The 27,790-nt window shown below is 42.7% G+C and overlaps 2 protein-coding genes across 2 annotated transcripts in view; one reads left to right on the top strand and one right to left on the bottom strand.

Annotated features, from left to right (window-relative positions):
* ak5 (adenylate kinase 5) overlaps positions 1-684 on the bottom strand; it is a 41,817-nt gene extending 41,133 nt beyond the window's left edge. The window contains exon 1 of the mRNA XM_026998381.2: positions 18-684. Within this exon, the coding sequence (XP_026854182.2) occupies positions 18-77 (60 nt within the window). The 5' untranslated portion in view covers positions 78-684. The remainder of the gene's footprint in view (positions 1-17) is intronic.
* A 443-nt stretch (positions 685-1,127) lies between these two features.
* pigk (phosphatidylinositol glycan anchor biosynthesis, class K) lies at positions 1,128-26,390 on the top strand. Its single transcript, XM_026998382.2, has 11 exons — positions 1,128-1,284; positions 7,028-7,081; positions 7,190-7,281; positions 8,501-8,636; positions 8,980-9,091; positions 9,394-9,490; positions 10,527-10,644; positions 10,946-11,056; positions 13,276-13,451; positions 18,848-18,923; positions 24,945-26,390. The coding sequence occupies exons 1-11, from the start codon at positions 1,201-1,203 to the stop codon at positions 25,059-25,061; spliced, it is 1,173 nt and encodes a 390-aa protein (XP_026854183.2). The 5' UTR covers positions 1,128-1,200; the 3' UTR covers positions 25,062-26,390.
* Positions 26,391-27,790: the final 1,400 nt, after the last annotated feature.

The raw sequence follows: 27,790 nt of genomic DNA, 5'->3' as shown, positions 1-27,790 counted from the left end.
TGTAGCGCACATCTCACCTCGAATAGTTGTGGTATTTCTCTCTTGGTGAGGTACTCCTTGGCATCACTGGTATTCATGGTTGTCTTGAGAGAAGTGTAAATCCAGGAATGAACGGTTGTCGCGTTTTGACAGAAAACCTGGCTACTCTCGGTTATTGTATAAAGAAGACTGCTATTTATGTTACAGTCTTAACGCATTCTCCAAGTGACCACAATACTAGATTCAAACAGCGACGCTCTCAACGCTCCGCAACTCGTTAGGCATGTGACATGCTGGTTCCCACAAACCTCTCGACTCAAGTTGACAAACGCCAACACAGCACGATTTGCGTTCATGCTGCCAGCGCATAGACTAAGGCGACAGAACGTGCCAGATACGCATGGACGCGCATCTCCTAGAGTTCGCAGTGGTTAGAAACAATCAAGCAAAAAATATTATAGGGTCTTTAATCGTTTCGCGAATGTTTGTTATCTGCTGATTTTTATTGACAAGACATATTTTCGAATGTGGTTTACACAACAATTTAATCGACCAACACCCCACCCCTCGTAAAGTCAGCACAGTCGCACTTCAAATTATGCCTTGATTGGTATTTTATGTTCACATCTAGTCGACTTCAACCGTGTCATTTGTTCCAGTACTCTACACAGGGGTTGACGCCAATGCTTTAACTGGTCATTGGAGATTGATCATATTGAACAGAAAATATTTGAGAAGAACAACTGGTCGCACATTTCTGTGAAGTTTGCCAGCGGCTGTTGTCTGGGGCAACAGTGACGTATTAAATGCTTCTTGGGCATAAGCAAGCATCTTATTATATTCTTCACCGGAGACTTCCGATGCTCACCTGTATCCTTTTGTAATGTTTTATAATACTTCCTGGCTGTATTTCCTAGAGTAGAAAATAAATCCAGAGATCTCATTGTAATTAGCGTGCCCCATGTTGTAATAGGCATAGGCTATGGACAAAACATTCTGCATCCCACGCTAATTTTTGTTTGTGAGTACATAATATAAATGATAACTTAACTAATCATGCTTCGTAGGACAATGAGATTACACCCTCTAATCTTAGAGCGCATTGGGAAACGTTCAACATCACGCTTTTATTTTGAAAAACGTGGCTTTTATAGTAAGCACGAGAGTTTAGGCTACTTCCTGGGTGAAAGTCCAACTGTCATTGATCACCTACGGGTAGAGATGGCAAAATTTCTATTTGTGACAATATGCACTGTTGCAAACTTGTTTGCCTTTCTGCCAGTGATACACGGCAATAATTTTGAGGTAAGTCTTTGGTTTTTAGTATTGTTACGGCGGTGACGCACATTTTATTCCCTAAAGCAGTCTGAAGCTAGACTACTGTTAGCTAGTTAGCGTCAGCTATGTTAACTTAACCAGCTTTCCGAACTAGCGGTGTCAGTTCATTAATACACTGCAAGAAATAACGAACCAAAAAGCTACCAAGAAACGCTGTAGCAATTATTCTCTTTCAAGCCACTACTAAGGTTTTTTCCCCGTCTCTAATGGAAATTATAGTAGGCCTATTTGCGCAGTGTTATCAGTTTGTGGTTAGGTCGTTAATGGCTGCATCCGATAAGTAATCAAAATCAGATCGGTGTAGCTTTTAAATGTGAAGCATCTCTGGTTAAACAGCCACTGAGTCTCAATGCCTCTTGATGCCAGTGTAGCATGCATTGTCTGTCTCTGCAGCTTCACACCATTTCCATAATTTTCTTCCTTCCATTTGGTTTCCTGATATGCAGGCGACTGGAGAGTTTTGCCCCTTTTTTCTTTTCAGGGTGATCTTCTGTCTTCTGCAGTGGTCTTTCACTTGTTTTCCAGTCTTTACTTCTGCCTCTTGCCATCTGTTTCTTGACTGTCAGGCAGGTTTCCTGATTGTTGTCTCTCAAATCTACTGCGTGTTAAGCCACTGGTAGCTTTGCAGTGTTGCCCCAAGATGATTTGTGTAGGCTCATCCAAGTTAAAAGTGGTGGCTTCCGTATACATTTTGCACTATATAAAAACAATGTCCCTAACAAAACTGACTTTGACACAAGCTTGTTTCCATTAAATGCTGTTTATGCAGTCATCTGTAAAGTTGCTATCTAAAAATATGCTTTGTGCAGCTGTTACTATCCATTAAAAAAGTATGCTGACATCAGTGATTCTCATCACAGCTAGTGATGCTAGACGACTGCAGCCAAGTGTAATTACATACAGTACCCACTTTATTAGAAATATGCACCTTGTACCTAGCATTCATAGGTGCATTTTATAGATGCGTAATTATTAGATGTACAGAAGGTGTACAGTTACATCTATGGGCTGTAGCCAATCTCTTGCCAGGAACAGTTTATCAGTCACCAGCAGTTCAGTTTCTGATTATAGATCACAACTTTGAGACTTTGAGAAAAGTTAATATAACCCCTAGAATCTCCTTAAGTACAAAGGGAACCTAATATAAAAAAATACTGAGAACAGCAACAACAAACACGTTTGCAACGAAGCGCACACATTCCAATTGATATTCCCATTTATGGCTCATTCTGTAGGAAAGAAAAAAAGCCCATTGATGGATTTGCTTTCTTTGCACCAATTTTTACATTCCATAGAACATTAATAGACAAAGTTGAGAGAGGTTTTTTATTCCACAAACTAACATTTTGAACAAGAAAGCAAATGATGTATGTATTACACTAATCAACGGCCTCTACTGATCTTCTGGCAGTAACCTGTTGTAATTTGGAGTATTTGGAACTCATTTCTTTGCATCCCTGGTGTTGAGCTGGTACGAGTTTATCAGGCACAAGGGTGCTAGTTTTTTCCCCCCCCCCCACACATCAATGTCACTGCAGGGTTAAATCAAATCAGAATTTATTTATGTAGCACTTTCTCAACAGGCATTGTCGCAGAACAGCTTTTCAAATGTCTGGATGAGAAGGTACACACGGTGGCGAAGAAAAAGAACCCTGGAGGGGTACCAGGCCTGAGAGTGGAACCCACTCCTGATTACATGTTTATATAATATTGTATCTTCACACACAAATCTCAGAATTTCAGATTTTAGCTTGCTACTTTTTAACCCTCAAAATTTAATTTCAGTCCAACATGTAACAGGTATTCAACAGTTCAATATACAGTGTGTGCACAATTATTAGGCAAGTTGTATTTTTGAGGATTCGTTTTATTATTGAACAGTGCTTTCGGTCAATCCAAAATGTTAATAAACCAAAAATCTGAATATTTAAGAAGGTAAAAGTGAGGTTTTGGCTTTCTTGGGAGAATATATGTGCAAAATGATTGAGCAACTATTAGTGTGCAGAATTATGCAACTAAATGAAAAATGTAACTTTTGCCATCTCACTTGTTTATTTGCATCTGTTAAAGTGAGAATAATAAACAAACAACTCAAAATTTGCAAATAAACATTTCTGACATTTTAAAAAAAAATCAGTGATCAGTATAGCCACCCTTATTATTCACCCTTATAAACCTTCCATTCACAGTGTGTCAGTTTCTTAATCTGTTGACGATCATCTTTTTGCGATGCAGTAACCACAGTCTCCCAGACACTGTTCAGAGAGCTGTACTGTTTTCCTTCACCATATATCTCCCATTTAAGGATGCCCACAATTTCTCAGTAGGGTTTAGGTCAGGTGAGGAAGGGGGTCATGTCATTATTCTTTCTTTAAAGCCTTTACTGGCTAGCCATGCAGTGGAGTACTTCGATTCATGCGATGGAGCATTGTCCTGCATAAAAATCATTGTCTTCTTGAAAGATGCAGACTTTTCCTGTTCCACTGCTTGAGGAAAGTGTCTTCTAAAAAATGGCAGTAGGTTTGGGAGTTGATTTTTCAACCCAAAAAGGTCCAACTAGCTCATCTTTAATAATACCATCCCCTAGCAGTACTCCACCTCCACTGTCTGACTCAAAGTGGAGCTCTGTGCCTGTTACTGATAGAGCCATGGGCCCATCCATTTGGTCTGTCAAGAGTCACCCTCATTTCATCAGTCCATAAAACCTTTGAAAAATCTGTCTTCAGATATTTCTTGGCCCAGTCTTGACGTTTCACCTTGTGTCTTGTTCAGTGGTTGTCGGGTTTCAGCCTCCCTTACCTTTGGCAATGTCTCTGAATACTGAACACTTTGTACTTCTGGGCATTCCAAGTAGGTTGCAGTTCTGGAATCTGACAACACTGGAGGATGATGGGTTCCTGGTCGCTTCACATTTGATTCTTCTCAGATCTTTGGAAGTGAATTGTCTTTTTTTCTCAACACGTTTCTTGCGACCCTGTTCACTATTTGCAACAAAATGTTTGATGGTTCTGTGCGAGTACTTCGAACCTCAAGTATGGCTTGGCTTGAAATACTGTGCTTCAGGCCTAATAGAAGACAAGCATTGAGACTATTTTCTGTCCTGGCTCCAAGATGGTGGAATGAACTCCCACTTGCTGTCCAGACAGCAGAGTCCCTTGCAGTCCTCAAACGCAGACTGAAGATCTATTTGCAGAATATTTAAAGGACAACTGACACTGCTCCCATATTGACTGACTAAATTAGTACTTATTGTAGGGTATTGTTTGTTGTTTAACAAACTCTAGCACTTATTGTTTATAGCACTTATCATTGTTTAAGATAGACCTTATGTATTTTGTACTTCTAGGTATCAGCATTCATCCCTGTATTCTACAGTATTCTAGTTCATTGGTATGTTTGATTCTAACCTGTACTGTACTAGGATATATTCTATGAGTAAATGACAATTCCCTTTTGTAAGTCGCTTTGGATAAGCGCGTCTGCTAAATACCGTAAATGTGGTCATGCCCCAATATCTTAGCAATTTTAAGAGTGCTGTATCCCTTTGAAAGACTTTTTACAATTTTTGACTTTTCAGAGTCAGTTAAATCTCGCACAGTGTATATTCTTTTGGCATAATTCTAACTCCATCATTTGTGCTAATATTCTTTGAATTTTGGTAACCCCCTTTTTATTTCACCCCGAATTGTTTCTACCCCCCATCCCAGGTCTTTTGCATTTGATTAGGACATTTATTTGAGAGTTATGCTTCTTCATAGACAGCTCCAAATAAGAAAGAAAATGAAAATCTAAAATTAAATAAAAAAACTAAATTTGTTAAACCACCAAATAAGTTGGTGAACCATAAATACTTGTGGATTAGTCACTGTTTTACCTTGAACATTGGCATGTAAATTTTTTGTCCATTCCTTCTTATATAATTTCTCAGCCTTTCTTGCCTATTTATTTATTCATTCATTTATTCATTCACTCGTACGTTCATTTAACCAGAGTAATAATCGGGCACTTGATTCTGAGATGCTCCTTTTTGAAATGACTCTCATGACTCTGATTCTGTGCAAATCAATTGTCTCTAGCCTGATAGATGAATTGCAGGGCTTCTGATTCAGCTGCTTGGATGAAATGGCTGATACATGGCAAGTCCAGGCAGTGTGTAGCCTTGGCCTGAAATCACATGCTGATAATCAGCCAGTCTGACAGGTTTCACTGTCTGTACAGTGACAGCCTGACAGTCTGCCTCCTATAGCAGTGTCAACACTGGCTCTGCACACTTGTACTGCATCCTGACCCGTTTCGTCTTTAAAAATGTCTGCAGACCTGAATGGCGATGTTACGTGGTTAAGTAATAGAGCATGGATCCAAGATCTGAAAAAAAATGTCCATTTTACAGTCATCTATGATGTACTGCTGATTACACTCATCTTGTTTAGGTGCTCGTTAGACTAGATCCCTACATGTTTTAGCCTAAATGAGTACAGAGCCAGCAGCTTCTCCAACACACAGCATGTGTCTCTGATTGTCCTGACATGCGCGAGCTGATCCGTCTTGCCTGACATTTTGTACAACAGGATGCTGGGCATCTTTATACAGATGCCCACTTAGTAAATGAAGTCTAGCCAGTTTTCATTTCTCTCCAGACTCCTCCTGATAACGTTTACATTTTAATGAATGCAGTCTGAGCAAAATCTTGTATACATCTATAAGCAGTGAGCAACAAGCATCCTCCCTGCTGAATGTGAGCTGACTCAGTGTGCGTCTCACAGACTGAGATGGGATATGATGGCTGCCTCGCTGAGGTTGGACACTGCACTACACCCTGCAGATGTGTTTCTTTGGCGAAATCTCCATTCAGTCGCCCATCCCTGTTCATCGCCGTGCTGAAATCGTCTGACACTTCAACAGAACTTTCATACCTTTTAACCTTGTGGGATATTTTTAAGCTTCTCTTCATAATGTTGGATATTTGTTCTCTTCGTGTATGTGCAGTGGTATTGTTCTAAATTCATTACTAACTGAATTGAACAATATAGGTTATCATTCTAAAATTATAGGAAGCATGTACATAGTGTCCAGAAATAAATAAGTTGGTTGATGTTATGTTATTTAGTCTAATATTTATTTTAGCATCTTTCAACTTCTCTAGTTAGACATTAGAAAACACCTCTTATAACTTAACTGTCTCAGTAGTTTTAAAACACTGCTTGTTCTTTACTTGTCATCTCGGAATTTGCATTGACCTTAAAATCAGTGGATTGTCATCACTAGAGATTAACTATGAGGCCTGGAAGAGATGGGAATCATGCTGCGATCTTGATGAACCCATTGTTTATGTGGAGATTAAAGATGGGTCGCTACCCCTCTTTTAGTGTTGCTAATGCAGAAATCATTCAAACGAATAATGTGATCTCGTGTTATGCAACTCGTATGAAATTGGTCATTACTAGACTAAAACCACTCGAGTGCTGACATGACTTTCCTAAGGAATTGCTAACTTGCACAGAGTATACAGTTTACACACCAAAGATCACCAAAGATTTCTGATACTCTGGTTAAAAAAAAACTTTCAGTGCCACATTTTGTGGGTTGTTTGTAATGGTTTTGCTGTTTGTTTGTTTTTGTTTGTTTGTTTGTTTTAGTTTATTAGTTTTACTTGAACTCTCGCTCATGCTTGCTTTGTTAACAAAAGGTCCATGTGTCACTCATTCTTTAGACAAAAGCCACACAGTTCTTCAGCAGTGGTCACACCAACAACTGGGCCGTCCTGGTAAGCCTGACTCACTTTCCCTGGGTGAATGAAACGGCTGTCGTCATCCACCTGCCCTAATGCTGCGAATGGTGACGATGTATTTAAAAAAAACTTTTTTATGTGCAGGTGTGCACGTCCAGATTTTGGTTTAACTACCGTCATGTTGCCAACGTTCTATCAGTGTACAGGAGTGTGAAGAGATTGGGCATCCCAGACAGGTGAGCAGGATAATCCCGTCTATAAGTGTGCTTTCACAAGACAAACAGTGCTGTTTTAGCAAATTATATTCTGTTTCTCATCCTTCCAGCAGTACATGTGGACAGACACTCCTGCAATTGGCCCAATTCAGGTCATCTTATACATTGTAATGTATGAGAAATAAAAGAGAAATTCAAGTTTTTCTAAATGTATGGTCCTGCGGCATCTTCAGGATACTTATTTCTGGCCATTCTGTCTCGTAGCGGTTCCTTTTTATGCTGTGGTAGGACAAACACCTGTAACTGTAAAAGCTAATCCTAAATATTATCTGAGACGTAACCAAGCTGTATCTCCGATCAGCTAACGAGCCGTGAAAGGTCAGGATGCCAAAGGCCTGTGCCATTGTAACACGCTACACCACGGTTTTGCAGCGTATCATATGCTCTGCCTTGTAATGGTGGTTAAGCTCCCTTTGGCTGTCATTGTGATGGGCAGGAGGGCCATTTTGCCTTTTGTAAATGTCTCTTCTAAAAGCGGTTCACTCCAGAAGAGTTTTAGTTTATTTAACTGCCATTTGTACAAGTGTAGCAAGGTTTACTTCTCCAAGTCTTGCCTTGGTTGAATTGTCCCTTTGACTAAAAGGGGTGTATTTTCTGTGAAAATTCTTCTATTGTCATAATGGTTTAACTGTTAAATAAAACTTCTTTCTCCTGTTAACAGGTGTACAAGGATACACGTGTGATAACAAATGGACTATAGCCCATCTGTTACCATACATAGACACTCAGACTTTCTTTTCTTTACCACAGTATAACTGGTCAGTTTCTGACCACAGGACCACTGCTGATTTGGATATTACAGCAGTACTGCTGGAGTTTCTATACGTGTCACTTAGGTCTACCACCTAAGAAAATTAGTGCTGTTGTGAGAAACTGACTAATAACGAAGAGGTAGAGTATGGATAATACATAGAGGGCTGTAGTCTTTTGACTGTAGATCTACAAGGTGTTTCTGCTCTTTGTTTTTCTAATGTGTTGTGTGGGGATTGTTTATTATAAAGCAGTAAAATTAATCAAATTTGAAATTTTTATTGAAGTCTGTGGCACCACAAAGTTCTGTCAGTGGTCTCCTCCCTTGGGCCTATTCTGACTGGTTGCCTAGGCTATCCTGTGTTGATTGGACACTTTTTTTTCCCCCCTCTCCTGTGCTGATTGGGCACTATTTCTCTATTTTCACCAGTCACATCGTGCTCATGCTGGCCGATGACATGGCGTGTAACCATAGAAACCCTAAGCCGGCCACCGTGTTCAGCCACAAGAACATGGAACTGAACGTGTATGGCGACGACGTGGAGGTGGATTACCGTGGTTATGAGGTGGGCGTCGAACTCAGCGTGTCCATGCTCGTGTTTGTGCTGCTCTGTCACTCGGCGAGAAACATGCTCTGTGCTCACATCAACTCCTCACATCCATGTTCGAGCTTCGTGTGGGCCGAGGGTGACAAACCAAACAATGGTTAATCATCACAGGTTTTTCTTAAGTTACCTTGTGTAGAGATGTGGAGCCAGTGTTCGTGTTTCTCTTGAGTTATGATGCTGCTATGTTATACGTTATGGATAGGAACAAGACATCAGTCATTACTGGAAGTCCTACATTGTCTCAGCAATGGTCAGTAGCACACTAAAGACACACACTTGTAAAGTGCAGCTTGTTATTTAGGTCACTGTGGAGAACTTTCTGCGAGTCCTGACAGGAAGACTCCCTCCCAGCACCCCTCGGTCCAAGAGGCTGCTGTCTGATGACCGCAGCAACATTCTCATCTACCTGACTGGTAGGGCTTGCCCAGTTAATTGCTTGGCGATCGTTATTGTTGGTTAATAATTTACAATACTGACGTTGCAGTAAGGGACGTACTGTAAAGTATACAAATGTTTATCGCGTGCTTGATAAGCCCGGGGTGTTTCCAGATGGCTGTTCTGTGGCTGCTTCAATGATGCAAATGCAGAATAACCCAGGCCACTGCATCATATAAAGGGCCCGTGTCCCCAACACACTGGAATGACCATCGCAATTGCAATATGTGGCATAATACTTGCCATCACTGTGTTTTGTGGGACTTGTTTGTTCGCCCAGGTCACGGTGGAAACGGTTTCCTGAAGTTCCAGGACTCGGAGGAGATCAGCAACGTAGAGCTGGCGGACGCCTTTGAACAGATGTGGCAGAAGCGAAGGTAAATTTTGGGGTGCATTATCTGTTTGCTTTATACAAACTTATTTCATCCGCTGATGGTCTGTGTTCTTGTTTGTTTTGAGGCAGAGATGATCACTGACATCAGTTACTGACATCTTATTTCTGTGTTATTGAAGCATTATTACTGTGGCTGCAAGTTTCTTTGTCCTACAAATGTTTCCACTTACAACAGTTGTTTTGGACCCAAGAACAGGTGAACAAACCAGCATTGTCAATGGGGCGGATGGGCCTAAATATTGCTGTGGATAAAAATAGTCCTCCACTGATTCAGGCTAATCTATTAATGGCATGTTTGTAATGCTATCAGCATAGCATGGGGTCTGGCGATGTTTGTTTATTTAGCACTGAGGTGAACGCAAGGGGGCTGTGAGGTTGTCCGTTGTGGCCCCTGCGCCGTGTGGTGCTGGCTCTCGGCTCACCGCTGGCCTCGTGAGTGCCCACCCCATACAGCCATTCATGTGGTAGTTAGAGGGTGGATGTGCCAGATTGTCATCGCCAACTCCTCTTATTGACTACAGCTTTTGCCTATCGCTCTACCATCGCATCCCCTCTGTCTCTCCAGATGAGCCACCTGTTCTCCTCTTCTTTTTTTTTTTCCCCTGGTTTCCTGTTTTTCTGTCTTGTCCTAGAGGGCTGTCTCCGTAATAAGAGATCAGGTCAGCTCTCCCTTCTCAAGGGAGAGAGGCAAAAGGGAGGGGAAAAAAAAAAAAAACCTCATTGGCATACCAACTGTGTCTTTTGTGAATGGAGCGCAGATGGCTGGCAAGCTCGGGTCTTTTTACGGTTGTCGTGGCAACAGCTTGCGGAGGAGTGGGATGATTAGTTTCTCTGGCAGGAAGTAGAGGTGGGCTCTCATGGCCTTGTGCTCTTCCTCCAGTTATTTCTTTTTTTCTTTCCACTGTCTTTGCTTCGTTCTTTCTTTCTCCTCCAACCCCCCCCACCCCCCCCGTTCCAGATCTTCCAAAGCCTTGGCCAGACCAGTATAGAAGAAGTCGATTTTCTCTTTTCCTCTGCAGGTACAATGAGTTGCTGTTCATAATTGACACATGCCAGGGGGCCTCCATGTATGAGAGATTCTACTCCCCCAATATTATGGCTCTGGCCAGCAGCCAAGTGGGGGAGGACTCGCTCTCCGTAAGTGCCGAAAACCCATAACACTCCAATGCATCCTATCTGTTTCTGAGGAAAAGTGGTTATTATTGTGCAGTAGGACTCTGTGTTCATGCTGCACCATTCGAGTCTCAATTCCAAGTTCTGCAGTGTGACTCTCCATTTCTCCACTTTCTGCAGAGTTTCTGCAGCACTGTCCTGACACACAGAAATCTCAGTATTCTGGTTTCTGTATTCACACTTGGAGCTTTGTCAGAGACTTTTAGTGATATGTCTGAACACGGTTTCTCTCTCTCTGAAAATGGTTTCTCTCTCTGACTTACAGCACCAGCCAGACCTGGCCATAGGGGTTCACCTGATGGACAGATACACTTTCTACTTACTGGAATTCCTGGAAGACATCCATCCTGCCAGTCAGGCTAACATGAATGATCTGGTGAGTGCATCTGTCTGTCTTTTTGTCTGTCTATGTGGTAGAAGCATCTTCTATGTGAGAGATGTGTTGTCGGAGAATCTTCACTTCTGCAAGAGCCGCAACTCTGTACTTTCCACAGCAGCAAAGCGCTTGGTAGTGTTTGGCTTGGCAAAGCGACTCCTTCCTAAAGTCATCCTGGTTTTCCCTGGCTCCCTTCCTCACCGCCATGGTCTGGGATTTAAGCCTCTGCCTGGCCTTGACCACCAGCTGAAAGTCCGCTTGGCTCAGCCCTCCCGCGGCTGCAGATGAAAAAGATTGCCAATAGGGGGTGCCGTTGGCAATGGCCTTGTTACTTTAAAAAGAATGGCTAATCTGGCCACGTGAAAAAGCACTTTGAAACAGACAGGAGGTAGACCTTTCTTCTGAAGGCCTCCGTCAGACTCAGGCTTGTTATCCACTTGGTTGGTGTCCCACAGCTCCTCCCGAATGGATTTTGATCTGCTGTTTGTTTTTTGTTTTTTTCTTTTTTTTTTGATGCCCTCCTCCATAGTGTCCGCCTGGATCACACCGCTCCAGATCAAACAGGCCAACAAACAGGCCTTTACTCCGTTCTACTGCTCGTTGTCCAATGCGTCACTCTTGTGCCCTGGTTTTCAGGATTAGCGTCAATATTATGGATTTCCTCCACACGGATAAGTTTTAATCCTGAAAGAGCTGCTCCTATGAAATTTCAGTGATCCCTTTTCTGTCCCTCTCTCTCGCTCGCTCGCTTGCTCGCTCTCTCTCTCTCTCTCTCTCTCTCTCTCTCTCTGTGTCTCTCTCGTTTACCATCCACCCCCTGTGCTGTCATCGCCTGAAAGACCAGCGTTGTTGGTAGAGAGTTGTGAATACCCTCAAAATGCTGTGGAGTAATTTAGCTTCATTTAACGTAGCTCAACAGGCGTGAAGTATGCACTTAAGGAAATGTAACCTCGTTTCCAATTTTCTGGTAGCAGAGTGCTTTGAATTAACTGGATTGAGTACTCAGGAAATTACATATGGAAATACAATAACTTGCCCTCATATGCATCAAACCTCAATTCTCACATTTCTTTTGCTCCTCCAATTGTAAGCTAATCGACTTCACTTTTCAGGGTTCAGGGGCAGTCCCGTCTTTTGAAAGTCAGACCAATGTGTGCATGAGTAATCACACAGACTGTGGGAATTATATGCCATCTTCAGCTGTCAAAGGATTTGTGATGTTAATTTGCCCCATTTTGTGTGCGTTTTATCTCCTTTCCCAGGTTTGGGTAATCGTTCCCATAGTTTGATGTTGTCAATAGGACAGGATAAGCTGTATTATGACAGTTTAGCATCTGTAAACACAGTTATCTTGTAGATTACAAAATTTCATTGTGTCTGGATCCAAAAGAGTCATGTTCCTGGTTCCTCATACGTGAGCTGGATCATTTAATATGTCTTCAGACATTATAAACAATTTCCAAAAATAATGGCTAAATAGCAAGGTGGAATGATGAGGTACTAGAAAACACAAATCATGTGCCCTCAATAAAGCATTACATCATCCACACTGGTAATGTGGAGTGAATATAATCATGTCTTTATGTACCCAAGTATTGTCTGCACAATATATTGTTTGTTAGTGATCATTGCAATATTGATGTTGCAGAAGGTTATAGTATGCAAATGATCTTTCAAGCAAATTTTATTGATTCATTGATTATTTAAAAAAAATAAATTATGTGCTGTGAACATCCTATCCAGTCATCATCATTCCAAAAGAAAACATGACATTTGTGATCCAATACATTTAAATCATTTTGGTCAATAGCATTTAATTGTAATGTGGCAAACCCACATTAGGCAATTAGCTCTGATCGGATGACCTTGTGAATAATGATGAGATTGTAATAATTTTTTTCTGTTTTGACATTTACAAAGGCAAAGTCCCAACTAGTCGGCCACCTATTATTAAGAGTAATCCCATAGCCCTTCATGCATCTTAATGTCTCCCCATAGAAAATTCTCAAGATCTCACATGAATAGAATTTAAATATACAAGCCACTATTTACCCCTAATAGGCAAATACTGTTAAAATGCTAATGAATCTGAGCTTGAATTATGAATTCTGTGCTGGTTGACTCAGAAGCACTGAACAGTGCATGACTAAATGGAGTGTGCAAGTTCAAGTCACGGCTGTGCCAATTAACATTCTCTGAATGTTTTTTGCGTGTTCTAGTTCAAGGTATGCCCAAAGAGCCAGTGTGTGTCCACTCCGGGTCACCGCACCGACTTGTTCCTGCGAGATCCTGGAAGTGTCCTCATCACTGATTTCTTTGGCAGCGTCCGTAAAGTGGAGATCACCCGCGAGGCCATCAACCTGACAAATCCCACAGAGCTGCCGCAGGACCTGACGTAAGTGCAATGGCTCTCTCCATGCTGTAGGATCCTCTATAGCGCATTTCCCACCCTTCAAAACAAAGTTAATACTTGTCAAGAATTGCATTTAAGAAATTAACAAGCATTTTAAAATCTAACAACTCAAAAAGCAAATCTAATATTACTGACTACGTAGCCATGGAAATAAAAATAATAATTGCAGTACTTCTATTTTTGTGATGAATCTTTGCTTTGTTCAACATTATTTACTCACAAGTGGAAGAGGTGCCCAAGTGACCATTTCTAGATTAAAAGAACTTGTACTTCTGTGATTTTCTCAGCCATCTGATCAGGCAAGCAACTGAGCACCCTGCGCAAACAGAGTTCACTTGAGGACAATGGATAATTTATCCTCTTTTTAATTTAATTTTTTTTTTTTTTAAGTCTGTTGTTAAAAACACTTTGCTTTTGCTCGGAAAGCCTGCCCAGTGATCAAATAAAAGCCTTATTTGTGATACCGGCTCTCTAATGATCCGATAACAACCTGCTGCGCAGTTGTTGCTATGGCCACCATGGAACAGGGCAAATCGGGACACGGTCCAGTTTGTGCTGTGCTGAGAAGGTTCATGGGTAGGCCCCATTACACCCAACCTATTTCCTCCTATTTAACGGAGTTCTCACATAACCACGCTAGTTACACCTGGTCCCACCTCATTGCCAGATCTCTACGTAATGCCGTAGTTCTGGAAGTTCCCGAAACTATACTACTATCCACAAAGGGCAAAGTAATTGCCAAGTTCCAGCTTTTTAAGCGCTTTCTCCGTTTTGATTAAAACGTTTCAGCCTCTTGGGAAACTCAGACTGAGCTATGTTAGGGTGAGTGCAGCTACATGTCTAATGCTCTGTTGTCCTTGTGTATGTGCAAACTGTTGTGCAGTCCTTCAGCCATGCCCGACAGCTAGAGGCATGCCCCCCTCCTCCCGTGGTGCTTTATGGGGAATGCCACAAGGTGGCAGTAACGCTGCATGCTTCAACTGTATTCATTGCTTAATATTTACCTAGGGCTTCCTCCACAGTCAATCTCCTCCAGTGTAATATCTCACTTTAGGAGAAGTCTCAGACTGAGCAACTAATCTAATACAGTTATCAAATATAATTCTATAAAAGTCTGATGCTACTCATATCGTAGTTAGATATAAGTAGGAGCTTACTGTCAAGGTTTTAAAACTGCTGACTTGCATTCCTTTTGAAGCTGGAATATGTTTAATGCGAGGTCGGTAATAGCCTTACGTCAAAGTAACTGTGGATTAAGTGTTCTGCTGACCTGCTCACTGCCATGTGCTTAGTTCCTAAAATCTTGGTCAAAAAACATTTTTACTCCTGTCCAACAACCTGCTGTGTACTGTGTCATGCACTTTAGCAAGCTTAACACTGCAGGCCAATTACCATATTGTTTTACAGAAGATCTATACTGTTTTAAAATCATGTAAGGCTTGTGAAATAACCCTTGTTGATTCATACCTGTAATACCTGTTTCTCTGGCCTGCTGGTTGAAGAGCTGTGAACTGTTCTCATATAAATAGCATTGTTCCCTGATCAAATCGTCAGAAGTTGCTTTACAACTAATTAGCATGTAAAATGAAGATTTTGTCATAGCTCTCTCCTCATGCCTCGGGCAACCATCCCACTCCTGCTCTGTCTCCGCTCCCGCCTCGCTGATTAGCTAGAACGCAGCATGATTCCCCTCTAAAGCCATCAATTAAAACACTGACAAATGAAGTGCCTCTCATGTTAATTTGACTGGCGGGCAGCTGCGGCTGCTTGGCGATGGAGATGGCTGGTAGCGTGAAACCTGCACTGCTCTTCACCACCTGTAATGTAGGGTGAGCCCGTGCCTGGTAAGGCCCACCAAGATCAGCGTCTTTTAGTGTGATGTTTGGGCTGAGACTGATGACTTATGGTGGAGCTCATGCAATCGTTTAGTCAAGTTGGTCTGGAACAGACTTGGAGTGACGTGGGCCGTGCATCGTGCGGGGTGAGGAGCTCCAGTCTGCACGTCACATGGCTTCCTCTCACATCTGCCCCGCATCTGCCCTTATGCAGATGCACGTTTTCATCTCGTGGTTTGCCCGATGCCTGGCAGGGTGTAGACGCGAGGGGCAGGCCCAGGTCAGGGTCGGGCAGCAGAGGTGAGCGCTAATGAGCAGAACCCTGTTGCTATAGGGAGGCAAGGTTGAGCACTTGTGCCTTAGCCGAGCCCAATCCATCCATCCACTTCAGCCTGCACCTGTCATAATTGGCTGCTGCTTCCTCTCCCCCATCCGTTTCTCTCTCTCTCCCTCATGCTGTCTCATGCTTGCTCACTCTCTCTAGCTCTCACTCTATCCCTATACTTTACGATTGCTCTCTTTCTAGCTCTCTCTCTCCATCTCCCTCTCTTACTCACTCTATCTCTCGCACTCTCTTTCTCTCACACACTTTGTGTATCTCTCATTCTCTCCCTCTTTGTCTCTTAATGACTGTCTTTCTTTGCGCGCACCCCCCCCGCGCGCCTCTGTCTAAGTGTTGGCCATCCTATCAGTGTATCTCTCTGCTTCTCACTCTTGCTCTGCCACTCTCTACTTATCTACCTTCCTGTCAGTGTGTCTCTCTCCTGCTCTCTCTCGCTCTCGCGCTGTCTCTCTCTCTCCATGTCTATTTACTTCTCTCCAACCATCCCTCTATTTTGCTCTCCCCTCATCTCTCTCAAGCTTGACAGGAACGCGTGTCAGCTGTTGCCTGCTTCTGACCATGGGTGAATGGTCACTTTGTACCCTGCCTGGACTGGTAACACTACCGGCTATTTCTGTCACATCAGGAAAGGAAGTGGGTCTGTGGAACCGTATGTTCTGTCCCACATAGCAAAAAGGTGGACAGCCTTCACAATTCCAGCCCTGCGAGCATTAAACGCAGTGGAATATTAAAATGCAGTTCAGATACAGCTGCCGCAGCATGTGCATCAGGTCCCACCTGCTTGAAACCAACCATACGCTCCAATGTAACGTGTAAGCTATTAGCATATGCGGTGGGATCTAGGTCCCGTGTGATTTTTCAATGAAATGCAGCTCCAATTCCAGCAGCACCAGAGATGCACCCACCCCCCCAAAAAAATCAATTTCTTTCTTCTCTCTTCATTGCTCTGGAAAAGAAGATTTAGTGTTGTCTGCCCTCTGCTCCTCTTCTGAGCCTCCACCCCCTCAAGACCCTTCCTCTCCACTGTGTCCACACTTCTCCATTAGGAAAATTGCCTTCTGCACAGGGGAAAAGTTTAATAGAGTCTCCTGTCCTCTTTATGATGTGTGCCCACTCTTTTATGAGATTGTATTATAATTCGGCCTGGCCCCGAAGTGCCCATGTTGAATGTGTTGCAGTGGTCTCGAGCCTCCAGTAATTAAACGCCTGGCGATGCTACCAACCTGATGTTGTGCATACACACAGACACACACATACATAAGAATCAAAAAATGGGAGCATGCCCTCTTTATACAAGGGTCCTGTTAGGCAACCAGCAGTTGTGTACTTTTGGAGTTCATCGATTGAAAGTTCATAATGCAGCATGATTGCAAAAATTTGTAGGGAAGTTATTGAACTCTTTAGATTCAGTGGGGCTGTGGCCATATGTTAATTTGATGGTTTATCACCACTGCCCATGGTTTATGCTTGCTAAATCTGTGCTAGTGTTATTTATGACTGATCAACGTGGGCAGTGAGAGTGAAATATTGTAGTCGTTATGTTTGTATCTGTTATTAAAGGATAGGTTTGTTGGTTTCAACCCACTCCTTTCTCAAGTGGTTGTTTCTGTTTTATAATTGTGCACTGCTTGATATCACACTTAGCTTTTAGTACTGAGAAACAGTCCTATACAGCTTTGAACCCTTTAAAAACCCTGATAAAACCCTTTTATAAAAAATGGAGCACTCAGAAAATGGGGTCTAGATGGTCTAACAGAAAATCAGAAAATGGGGTAGGGAACCTGAAGCTGCTCCTGCTTTCTACCATGTTTTTATTGACTTTTATTTGTGCGGCTTATAATGGTTGGGATATACTGTAGCAATTGTACGGATTTCTCAAAATGCATTACACAAAGATGTATATTAGTTTAGAAAAAGGAGATTTATCAGCAAACCTGAGTGATGGCCCTGTCTCTGAGGAGTCCGACTTAAGTTTCTCAGCACTAAAGCCATCAGCAAGTTTGTGCTGTGTGCCATTACAAATGATAGCAACCAGTCATTTTAATAAGGCATTGACCGTGAAGCATTGTCTCCGTTAACTTGTCCTTTTAACTTTTATGAGGGGACTGTTATAGGCGAGGTGTTCTGGCAGGCCACTGAATGCTGTACAGGAAGACTCGCTAGATTGGGTGGAGCTGCAGTAATAGAGAAAAGGCCCAATCGTCTTGAGAAATGGCTCCCCCACTCCCTCTTATTGAGGCTCAGGAGTCACAAAAAAAAAACACGTGTCCTCCTTTGTTTGTGACTGACCGCTCCCGCCGAGGGGCCAGCCATGGCCCCAGCTCCAACTCGCTGCTCTCCCACACCACTGTTCTCTGTCCCTTATGTACACAAACTCCCCATCTGTTGCCGTTTGTTCAGTTCAGCACAGCAAAAACGCCTCTGAAATGAACCTCCCACGCACAATACCAAAGAATATTTGAAAAGGTGTTTCTTCTCCTAGTCGATGTTCTCGCACCCTCCTCTGCCTTCTGTGTAGGTAATTTGTGCTTGTACGTCCAGCTTCAGATGAGTATTGCTGCGAAAAAGTAACTTGGTTAAAAACGCTGAGGGAAGGGAGAGAAAAAAAGCTAATCTGGTATTGTGCGATGGTGGGATTTCTCAGGCTAAGGGTCCGCACAAAATGTATTCTTTCTTTTTCTTTCTTGCTCGCACGCTGTCTTTTCTTTCACTCACTCTCAGCCCTCTCTGTCTCAGCTCGTCCCTCCCCACTCCTAACACCCTCTCCAGCTGGCACGCAGAATCGAGTTCTGCCTCCTGAATTTAGCACCAGCAGCCACTTGCGTGTGGCACCGCGGCTGGGCCAAAGATCGGCTAGCCGATATCCCTCTCGTGGCTGTGAGGGCTTTGGATCAGGCCCCTGCCCTCCCACAGGCTAACCGGCACGCGTGCCTGCCAGGGTCGTCATTGTATACCGCAAAACGAACAGACTGCAACTGGCCGATGGGGACTGTAGGTGTGCAGTGCACTGGCAGAGTTCGCCTCCTTTCACCACAAATTAAGGCTCTGTAATCTTGTTAGTATAGAGGAAGCCCAAGGTTTAGGGTTAGTAATTCACTGCTTGTGAGAGATATTTGTGCCACTTTTTTCTTATGGTAAAGCTTTCTTTTCACCTCAGATCAAGTCTGGCCTGAATGACTTAATAATCTCTTTGCCTCCAGGTCTCTAAGGAATGAACTGAAGAGTGAAGCCCTGTTTTATGTAGACCAGTTACCAGTAGCTGATATCATTCATCAGGTAAGTACTTGACGACTGACCCTCCCTAAAACCTGTCAATAAAGACAGTGAGCCTTGTCTAAGAACATTTATGAGTTTATTATCTTTATTTCCATGAATGGAAAGAGTGCCAGCTGTTTCTGTAAGAACTGTGAATTAGAACCTTTGATATCCCTGAAATTCTGTAAATGTCTATTGGTTCTACTTGACTTTGTCTAAAAGTGTAATTTAAAGAAACAAAACAAAACAAAACCGTCAAATACTTTAAAAAAAAAAAAAGCAACGATGGAGATTGAAGTCCTGCTTCACTATCAGTAAACAAAAACATAATTTTAACACCAGTAGTCAGTGTCACTCATGTCAGTAACAACGCCAGTAAAATTACAAGCTGGAAAATGGAAAAATAATTACTTGTGCTGTTCACACTGTCAGATAAGGCCCATAATGCTATGGAAAATATAGACGATACTATGATTTGGCAGGAAATTATATACAAATTAAATCTCACTAAAACAAGCCAGTTCATGACTAAAATGAAAATGGGAGGGGGTCCAGAAAAAGAATACATCTTAAGAGGCGATGTTTCACTGTCAGGCTTTGAAAAGGAAGAGGTTCTCCAAGACAGTTATTCTCAATCTAAACATCACAGACAGCCAACTGTTTTACATGAGGCTCTAATTGAAGGTTAATTTGTCACCGTATATCAACTTGCCGTGCAGCGGGGCCAAGCCCAGCATCGCTTTCTCGAGCGCATCAGGCCTTTGGACAATACCAGCTTGACGGAGAAATGGCTCCTGTTGTGGTTTCAGTTGATACGGGCTATGAGCCTAGAAATCTACAAGTATACAAGGATAATTTCAGTATACTTATTTTCAACATAATTATACATCATTGTATTCAGACTCTGACTTCTTGAAACTAAAGAAATGGGCAAAATCTATTAGTGAAAAAGCCCCCCCTTTGGGGAGTGACAGACTTGACTTGTACGACAGGTATGGGCCACTCATCGATTTTGAGAAAAGAGCAATACTACTTGAGAACAAACCTGTCTGTGTGGTCCTTGCAGAAGGCCCGTAGGGTGCTGCCCACACAACTGTGCGAGGGCTGCAGCATGTGGCCCCTTCGTGGCCATGGGTCGTGTGTTTTGGTAATGCCGTTCCCCATGCTCCTTGCACCACGTGGGAAGGCAGATGAAGTGAAGTAGGAGCTCCATGTAGATGAGGGGAAGTGTTGGGATTTCAAACCCCCCCCCCCCCCCCCCCAAAAAAGAAATAAAATTAGGTCATTGCAGCAAAATCGCTAAGAGCTACCCAACACAGTTCACTTGATAATGTTATTGCAATTAAAGTGGGACCTGCTAGAACATGTATGGTCATTTCTCTCTATGGTAGCAAATGAATGTGATTCCTAACGGGAATAGTGGTGAGCTTTAAATTATAGCTTGGCTCATAATTAGCTCCACCTATACCCTCCTGTTTATATTTCACTACATCCAACTCTTTTGTAAATAAGATGCCTGAATGCTCCACTTTATTTGAACGCATACTCTGTGATGTTTGGATACACCATCATGTCCTGTGGTGATGTGATTTCCAGATGATAGTCCATTGATTTTTAGCCACTTATTTACACCATTTTTCATAAAGATCGTTGTGTTGGTTCGAATTGTGCTTCAAAGCAGTAATGCTGTCAAGGGCATGAAATCCTGAGTGGTACCGTGACCCGTTCCCCTTCAGTAAGTGAGGCAGAGTGGAGAGTACAAGAGTTCCTCTGGAGCCAAGCTGTTAGCTTCAGCATGTGGGTTGTAATCACAGCACCTCATGAAAATATGTAGATGGAGACTCAACTAATATAGACCCACTTTGACCTTGAGGAAGCAGATTTGTTGATGGAGTGTCTGCTTTATGTTAAACAAATTGCATTTTACATGTGTGTGTGGTTGAGCCCTTGTAATTTCCAATAAGTCCTCCATAGTTTTTGTTTTTTCCACCCATCATTTGAAGGGAGAAAAGAAGTAGGTAAGTTATCACTTTAGCCTACTAGTAACACTTTCAATACTAATAAGTATTGGTGGTAAACTTTGCTATCTCTATTGATGTCTATGGTCTAACAGGACACAGGCGTTCCACCAGGCTAGGTGTGATGAAGCACGTGACATAGCAGGCTGGGACTGAGGGGTCACTGCAGCAGTGTGTCAGAGAGCAGCCTTCCTCCTGCCGAGGAGGTGGACTGTATTACTGCCTCCTCGGCAGTGCCATCCAAGCGTCTGATTCCTACCACACATCACTGAGAAGAAGGAAAAGAGTGCCATTAACTCTCTTCCTTCATCATTGTGTTTTGTTTTGTTTTTTTCCTTTGTGGTTCAACAATGTCTCGTTCATTCACTACTCTGTGTGAAGTCTGTGGAGAAAAGAAGTGCTGTTAAAACGGTCTCCCCACTTAATCTCTTGTTTTCTCTCGCTAACGCCTTCTATTACCCACCCTTCTCATTAATCTGTTCTTTCTAGACCATGAGACCAAAGGAGCTACTGCTTTGGCTGTTTGCAGTTGTCTGCATGCCACATGATATCCAAACTGAACAGTTTGAACAAATTGAAGAATGAATTTAAACAAATTTTTCTCTCGTCCTGTGAACTGAAGCCGCCTGTTAAGCCAGTATACCAGTCGCTGTATTCACAAGATGCCTGTCTATGAGGTATTAAATTCTGTTGTATTGGAGAAGTGTGCTCTACCAGAGCAGGATGTTGCTGCAGTCAATACACTGCTAGGAAGACTCTCACTGAGGGAGCAGTTTTTCTTTGAGACTTCTAAATTGAATTCCTGCTTTGTGCTTGGTAGGAATGCTGCGACATTCATATTGCATGTAGAGCTCGTGCCTGCCTCCCCACCCCGGAGGTAAGTGTACCACAAAATGTGGCGAGGGAATGGGAGCGTTTTTGAGCACGTTATTAGCAGATAATCAAAAGATTGGGGTGATGCGCACTGCGTCGTGGTCTCACGTCTGATCTTCGCAGAGCACTTGACAAATGTGCCATCTCTTGTGTCAGAGCAGCTCTCTCTGTAGGAGATGAAGTTATTCCCATGGTGAAGCCCTAGCGAGGGTAGAGCACTTTTTTCTGCTGCCCTGAACCTGATTACTTTTTGCGTCTTGCTCTCACTGGAATCTTGTCTCTGAATGACTGACTGACTGACTTTTTTGGAATGCTGGCGGCTTGATGCCAAGGTACATGGCTTCAGGGAGTCAAACATAAAGGAGAAGGAAGTCCTTTGTTTTTCTTGCGTCCTTTATGCGTGGAACGGGACTTTGTTTCCGCCTGCAGGTTTCTCCAGTGTCTGCGCATATAAAGGAATACAAGATTTTGCCTTTGTCAAATGGTTTATCAAAACATCCTGATTGTAGATGCAGGTTTGTCACATTTCATACACAGTGGTTTACAACCTGAGTAAATGCAGGATTTCAGGTTATAAACTGCTGCATGCGGTGACAATGGAAATGTCCCACAGCACAGTAGCTTGTAGGTTTAATTTTTCTTGTTTTGAGGCCTAATACATGTGAGAGCCACATAGTAATACTGAGTCATTCCAGTAATACTGAGAAAGAACCACTTGAAAACACACGTGTAGTCTGTGTGTCTGCTTCACACACCTGATGACATGGGGAACTTTGAAGAATGAGAAGTATAGATGAATGAGGTCAAGGTACCATAGATCTGAACTGGAGGACTGGTGCCTTGCTTATGGGATGTTCCTTCACTTCTAAAATTAGTCTCATTGTGCTTCGTGACATGGACAGCAGATGATGTTCTGTGGATTACTTCACTGACATTTCTTCGTCGAATATTATTTTAACAGCAGAAGTTTTGTTTTGTAGTTTTAAAATCGTAGTGATGCATGTCTCAAGGTCATGGCTGTGGTGGGGTAGAAACTGATTACCAAATCACATTGTTTTTTGAAAATGTTATATTTTATGAAGCTGCACCAGGGCTCCCAGCTGTATTGTGGGAGGAGGTCCAGCTAGAATGCTGGGAGAAAGTTAGCTTTGTTTCTGAGCCGTGCGCCCACGCATGCTCACTCCAGCTTGAACTGCTGTCGTGTGAACGGCATTATCAAGTCTGTGAGAGTGGAAATGTTGTGAGATCTGGGTGTGTCTGGGATAAGTCAACAAGTCTAACATACAGCTCATGGCTTCAGAGAGGAAGGCAGTTTGTTTTGACTTTCACTGAAGCTCCTCCTCTGCTGTGCAGCAAACTTACTGAACCAAAGAATTTTAAGATGAGGCATCACCGATACGCAAAGCTAGTGCTGTTATGGGTGCATGTTGAGAAAGTCTATAAACCCTGCACTGCAGCCATTACAAATCTCTGTGCAAGTCACAAGGGCAAGTCCCCATGTTGCCGTCTTACCTTCCAACTAGGTCTAAAATTTTGAGGCAGTTGTATTTAAAGTTGTACTGCTATGCTAAAATAAAGTCAAATCTATGCTACTTGGAAATGTACCTTTTGGTTTTAAGTCAACTTTTGTTTTTGATATTTGTTGCTGTATTTTCGGCCGAGGACACTGAGATGTAAAGGGGTGGTTATGCATGTTGACACATAAGAACTAGTTTTTGCCAGCAGTCGTCACCAGTGCAGTGGTCTCTGCACCTTTTTACTGGTCTGGGATCAGCTGGCTGGAGCTTGCTGAGCTAAACTAGTGTGGTGGCAGGACCAGGTTCTGTGGTGACCCTCAGCCTTGCACTCTGTAGCGTTAAACCAAGCACAATGTGCTGCTACTACACTGGCGGGAAAACGCCAATATACCTGAGGAGGGTTCTGTGGTCATAAACCTTTGCATATAACCTCTTTATCTAAAATATGTAGATCAAAAACCTGTCTGACCATGGCAAATCTGGCCCAGTGCTCTACACATGGCAGTGTAAGATGTTGTTTCCATGGCGATGAGAGAGTGCCTCTTCCCATAATAATGTCGAGTAGTCTCTTGAGCCACTGATGCATGGAGGGCTGCTTTCATCCAGTCTGTTTAATAGCTTACTCAAATGTCAGGTGTTGGTGGCAGTGGGTTATAAACTCTCCTTAACTAGTGAAATAAACACAGAGGCCAACTAACAATGTTTAATAGATGCCCAAGTTACTGCCTGATTTTAAAACCTAATGAGAGACCATATGCTTCCAAGTATGTCAAGCAAAGTAATCTCTGGAGTGTTGACTTCAAGTAAAGACATTATAAAAATAAAATAAAATAAAATAAAAAACAGATGGCACCCTTGGTAGGATTTAGTTACCATATTTAACCAATAAATTGATATTGCTGTATAACTAGACCAGCACTAGCAACCCTTCTGGCCGTAGACTTTGTTAGGACTTGATATTGTGCAAGTCCAAATGTTTTTATTTTTAAAGAGCTGACATCTTTCTCTTTCTTCTGTGGCCCAGGTCACTTAGCTTGCACCTATAGCTGCTGCCCACTGAAAAGTTTCTCCTCCATCTAAGATGATGTGTAGCTCCATAATGCAGGATTGCAGTTTAACAGACAGTTGTGGATACCTACACAATATGCAGAAGTCTTTTTCAGAATATTGTTTTTAGTGCAAATTCCTTTTAATGTATTTGGAAAAGTTATAGGCTTTCCTTTTTTAGAGGTTAAACCTCAAAATATAGGGACCACATTAGCATATAAATGCACTTCAGCTGATGCATATATAATATGGGATGATTTAAAAGTATAATGTCTGTACACAAAGTGATGATATGGAGGTAAATGGACAAACACCAACTGGGCAAGTGTCCTTCCTTTATTTTCATTTCTTTCCCCTCCCTTCACTTTCATTGTGTACTTTTATTACCTGCTTCCTTTGAAGTTTCTCTCTCTCCTCTCTCTCTCCCCCCCCCCCCCCCCCCCCCCATGTCTGTGTTTTGTTTTTTTACTGTCTCTTTGTTGAGAGGTGTTTTAATGAGAGGTTGTCAGTACGATGTTCGCTTGTCATGTCCAGGAGCCAACCCTGGCTGAGCGCCGGCTCGCCTGCCTGTTCTCCTCTTCCCACAGAAGCCCAAGCAGAAGGACTGGCACCCTCCTGACGGCTTTATCCTCGGCCTGTGGTCCCTCATCCTGCTCGTGTTCTTCAAGACCTATGGCATCAAGCACCTCAAGCACATCTTCTGAGAAGCCCACTGTCTCAGGCCTGCAGACACCACCCTCACCTTCCTGGAATGCTTGAGCGACCTCCTCTGCTTGGTGATCTTTTTTTTGGGGGGGGGGGGGGGTTGTGTCCCTAATTAAAATTTAACAGTGGTGGGTTTATTGTCAGCAGAGGTTCTGGGGGAAATGGTCTAGTGCCTTTTAAATGGGATGAGGACTTTCCAGAGTGACACACACTGACTGCTGATTTTGGACGCTCCTTTTTTGTCCTTTGTGGACTGTAATCTCGTTGGATTTCAGTGCAAAGGCTTTTCTTTTGAAATCAGGGGACACACAGAAGCTTCCTGCTGGGTAAAGCCCACTTTTTGGATGAGTTTTGTTTTCATACCACTTTTTTCACTCCTTTTATTCTCAGATACAGTCAGCCAAGGACAAACTAATTTCCGTCAAGCTCACTGTGAAAGTTTTGCATTCGGTTCAAGAGAGGACCACTTTTGGTTTGCAGTGACAAGCTGTGTACTTTCAACTGTTACTGTAGTAATGCTACTTAGAATATCTGAAATGTTCATTTGTAATGGACATTGTCAATTTGTTAATATTGTAGTCTTTTAATGTTTTGTTAATACCGTTAAGTGTACATTTTGTTTTGACTAATTTTTTGCTCTTTATTTAAGAAACCTATAGTGATGGACTAAACCAGGGTTCATGTATCTTTGTAATTTGCTAGGATGTTCACTTCTAACACTGCACCTTGCCTGACTCGAGTAGTACTTGGAAGTTTTGCTTTTGCCTATATATGTAAACCTGTTCAGAATTTGTGGCCAGGAGTGGCTGGGAATCTCTAGAAAAATATTGGAAATGTACACGCAGGCATACAATTCAGTCTCAGCCCAGAAGCTGAGTGAGCAGAATCAGTCCATTTAACTCCACTCCTCCAATGGTACAGGCTTTTAACGGGGTCGCTGCATACACCCCCTGCCCGCCCACTCTCTAGCTACATAATGCGTGCGAAGGAAAGATTGACAAATCAAGGGATAGCCACAGATGGAAATGTCACTGTGTTTTCTCATTTCCCCACAAGTCTGTCTAATGCGCTGGATGCCGATGCCGTCTCCGCAGCCCGGTAGCGGAAATCGACTGCGGTGTGTGTGAAAGCTGGCCCTGCAGCGTCAGCAACTCAATCTGTCTGATGCATAATGAAGAGGAAGAAAGGGTTTTCTTTTTTATTCTTCACTCTTTTTGTTTTTTGTTTGTTTTTCAACTTTAGGTCTCACAGTGCCTCCCCCACCCCCTGCTTTTGGGTAAAACCAGAAGCTTCGAGAGCTGTTCTGAATAAAGATGACAAAGACATTCCTAGTGCTTTCTGTTTGGCTTTCAAGGCTCTTAAGCTTGCATGAAAGATTATGCCAACAAAGTCATGAAACTGAATCTGGAATAGGTCTGAGAGGTTTCTTGGCTGTATCAGATCAGTGTGCCGTGTTTAAAAACGCTGCAGAGGAAGTGATCAGGGACCAAAAATTACACAATGTTAGACAGAGCAGAAATTGCTTTCTGCATAATGGTTATACCTGAAGCATCTCTCCGTGTTAGATTAGCGACACCACAGGGGAACAACGATGTACAAGCATCCGCAGCATGCTGTGAGTGTGTTGCCGTTTTTGTAACTTGTGGCTTAGGGAGGCCATGTTGAACTATCTAGCCAAAATATTACATTCAAAGTAATTTACACCATAATAAGATGCCTGCCCCCAGGCTGTGATAACTGCTAATTGCAATGCTTCTGTCATTAACCAAATTGTAGTCTGTAATTTTAGTCATGCACATCATATAAAGCCATTATATAAAAGCTCAGATGTACTGAGGGTTGATGCATAGAATTCAACTATGCTAATATAAATTTTGTAATAAGAATTCTTTCTTTTATTTTGACTTGAAATGATTGCCAGAGCCTATTGAGCAGATGCTCAGAAAATCCTAAAGTAATTCTTTCCGCAGTGGTTTAATATGATCAAACACACTATGAAGTACAGTTGGATGGGAAGTGCTTCATTCAAATGGTGAAGGGCTACTATGCGACTATTCCATCATGTATGATGATCACTGAAAGGTTTTTGGCTTATGTGCAAATAAATCCGTGAGCTCTACACACTACTCCATAAATGCATATAAATGCATATGTAGCACAGAGGTAAACCTCTGGACTGCCCCATTCCAAAAGAGAACATGTTTAGATGTTATAGATTCCCCCCCCCCCCCCCCCAAGGTCCTCTCAGTGCAGGACAGGTGGGCTCAATGGGAGGTTAACAGAGCCATCTTGTATAAATAAGCATTATCTAGGGCCCAGTGCGTGTGTGTCCTAGTACTTCGTTCAGTCACCGTTATCTCACTGAGCAGGGAAGCCTCGTCTCTCACCCAGAGGCGCAGCTGAAAAATGGCCCCAGCTCCTCTCTGCGACGCTGGAGCGGGGAAAAGCTCCTGCTGCGGGAGTCTGGTTCTCCTCATCCTGGCCCACATCTCATGTTCATGTCATTTCTTCTGTTTTAGTAGGGCATTGAAAGGAGGAGAGGGAGACACCCACACGCAGTTGTTGAACTCCCGATTCAGAACAGATGCCATTTCGTTTCTGTCCTGTTGGAGATGACTGACTTGCAGATAAACTGCTATGGATGGATTTATTTGCTGTACGTGGCATAGTTTGCTTATACAAGGCAGAAATGACTGGTTTACTTTGTGATAATTCAGTTAGAAAATAT

The sequence above is a fragment of the Electrophorus electricus genome, chromosome 18 (assembly GCF_013358815.1).
Source record: "Electrophorus electricus isolate fEleEle1 chromosome 18, fEleEle1.pri, whole genome shotgun sequence".
NCBI classification, from domain to species: domain Eukaryota; kingdom Metazoa; phylum Chordata; class Actinopteri; order Gymnotiformes; family Gymnotidae; genus Electrophorus; species Electrophorus electricus.
Note: the sequence above shows the minus strand (reverse complement) of the source record. Positions and strands in the feature narration are given on the sequence as shown.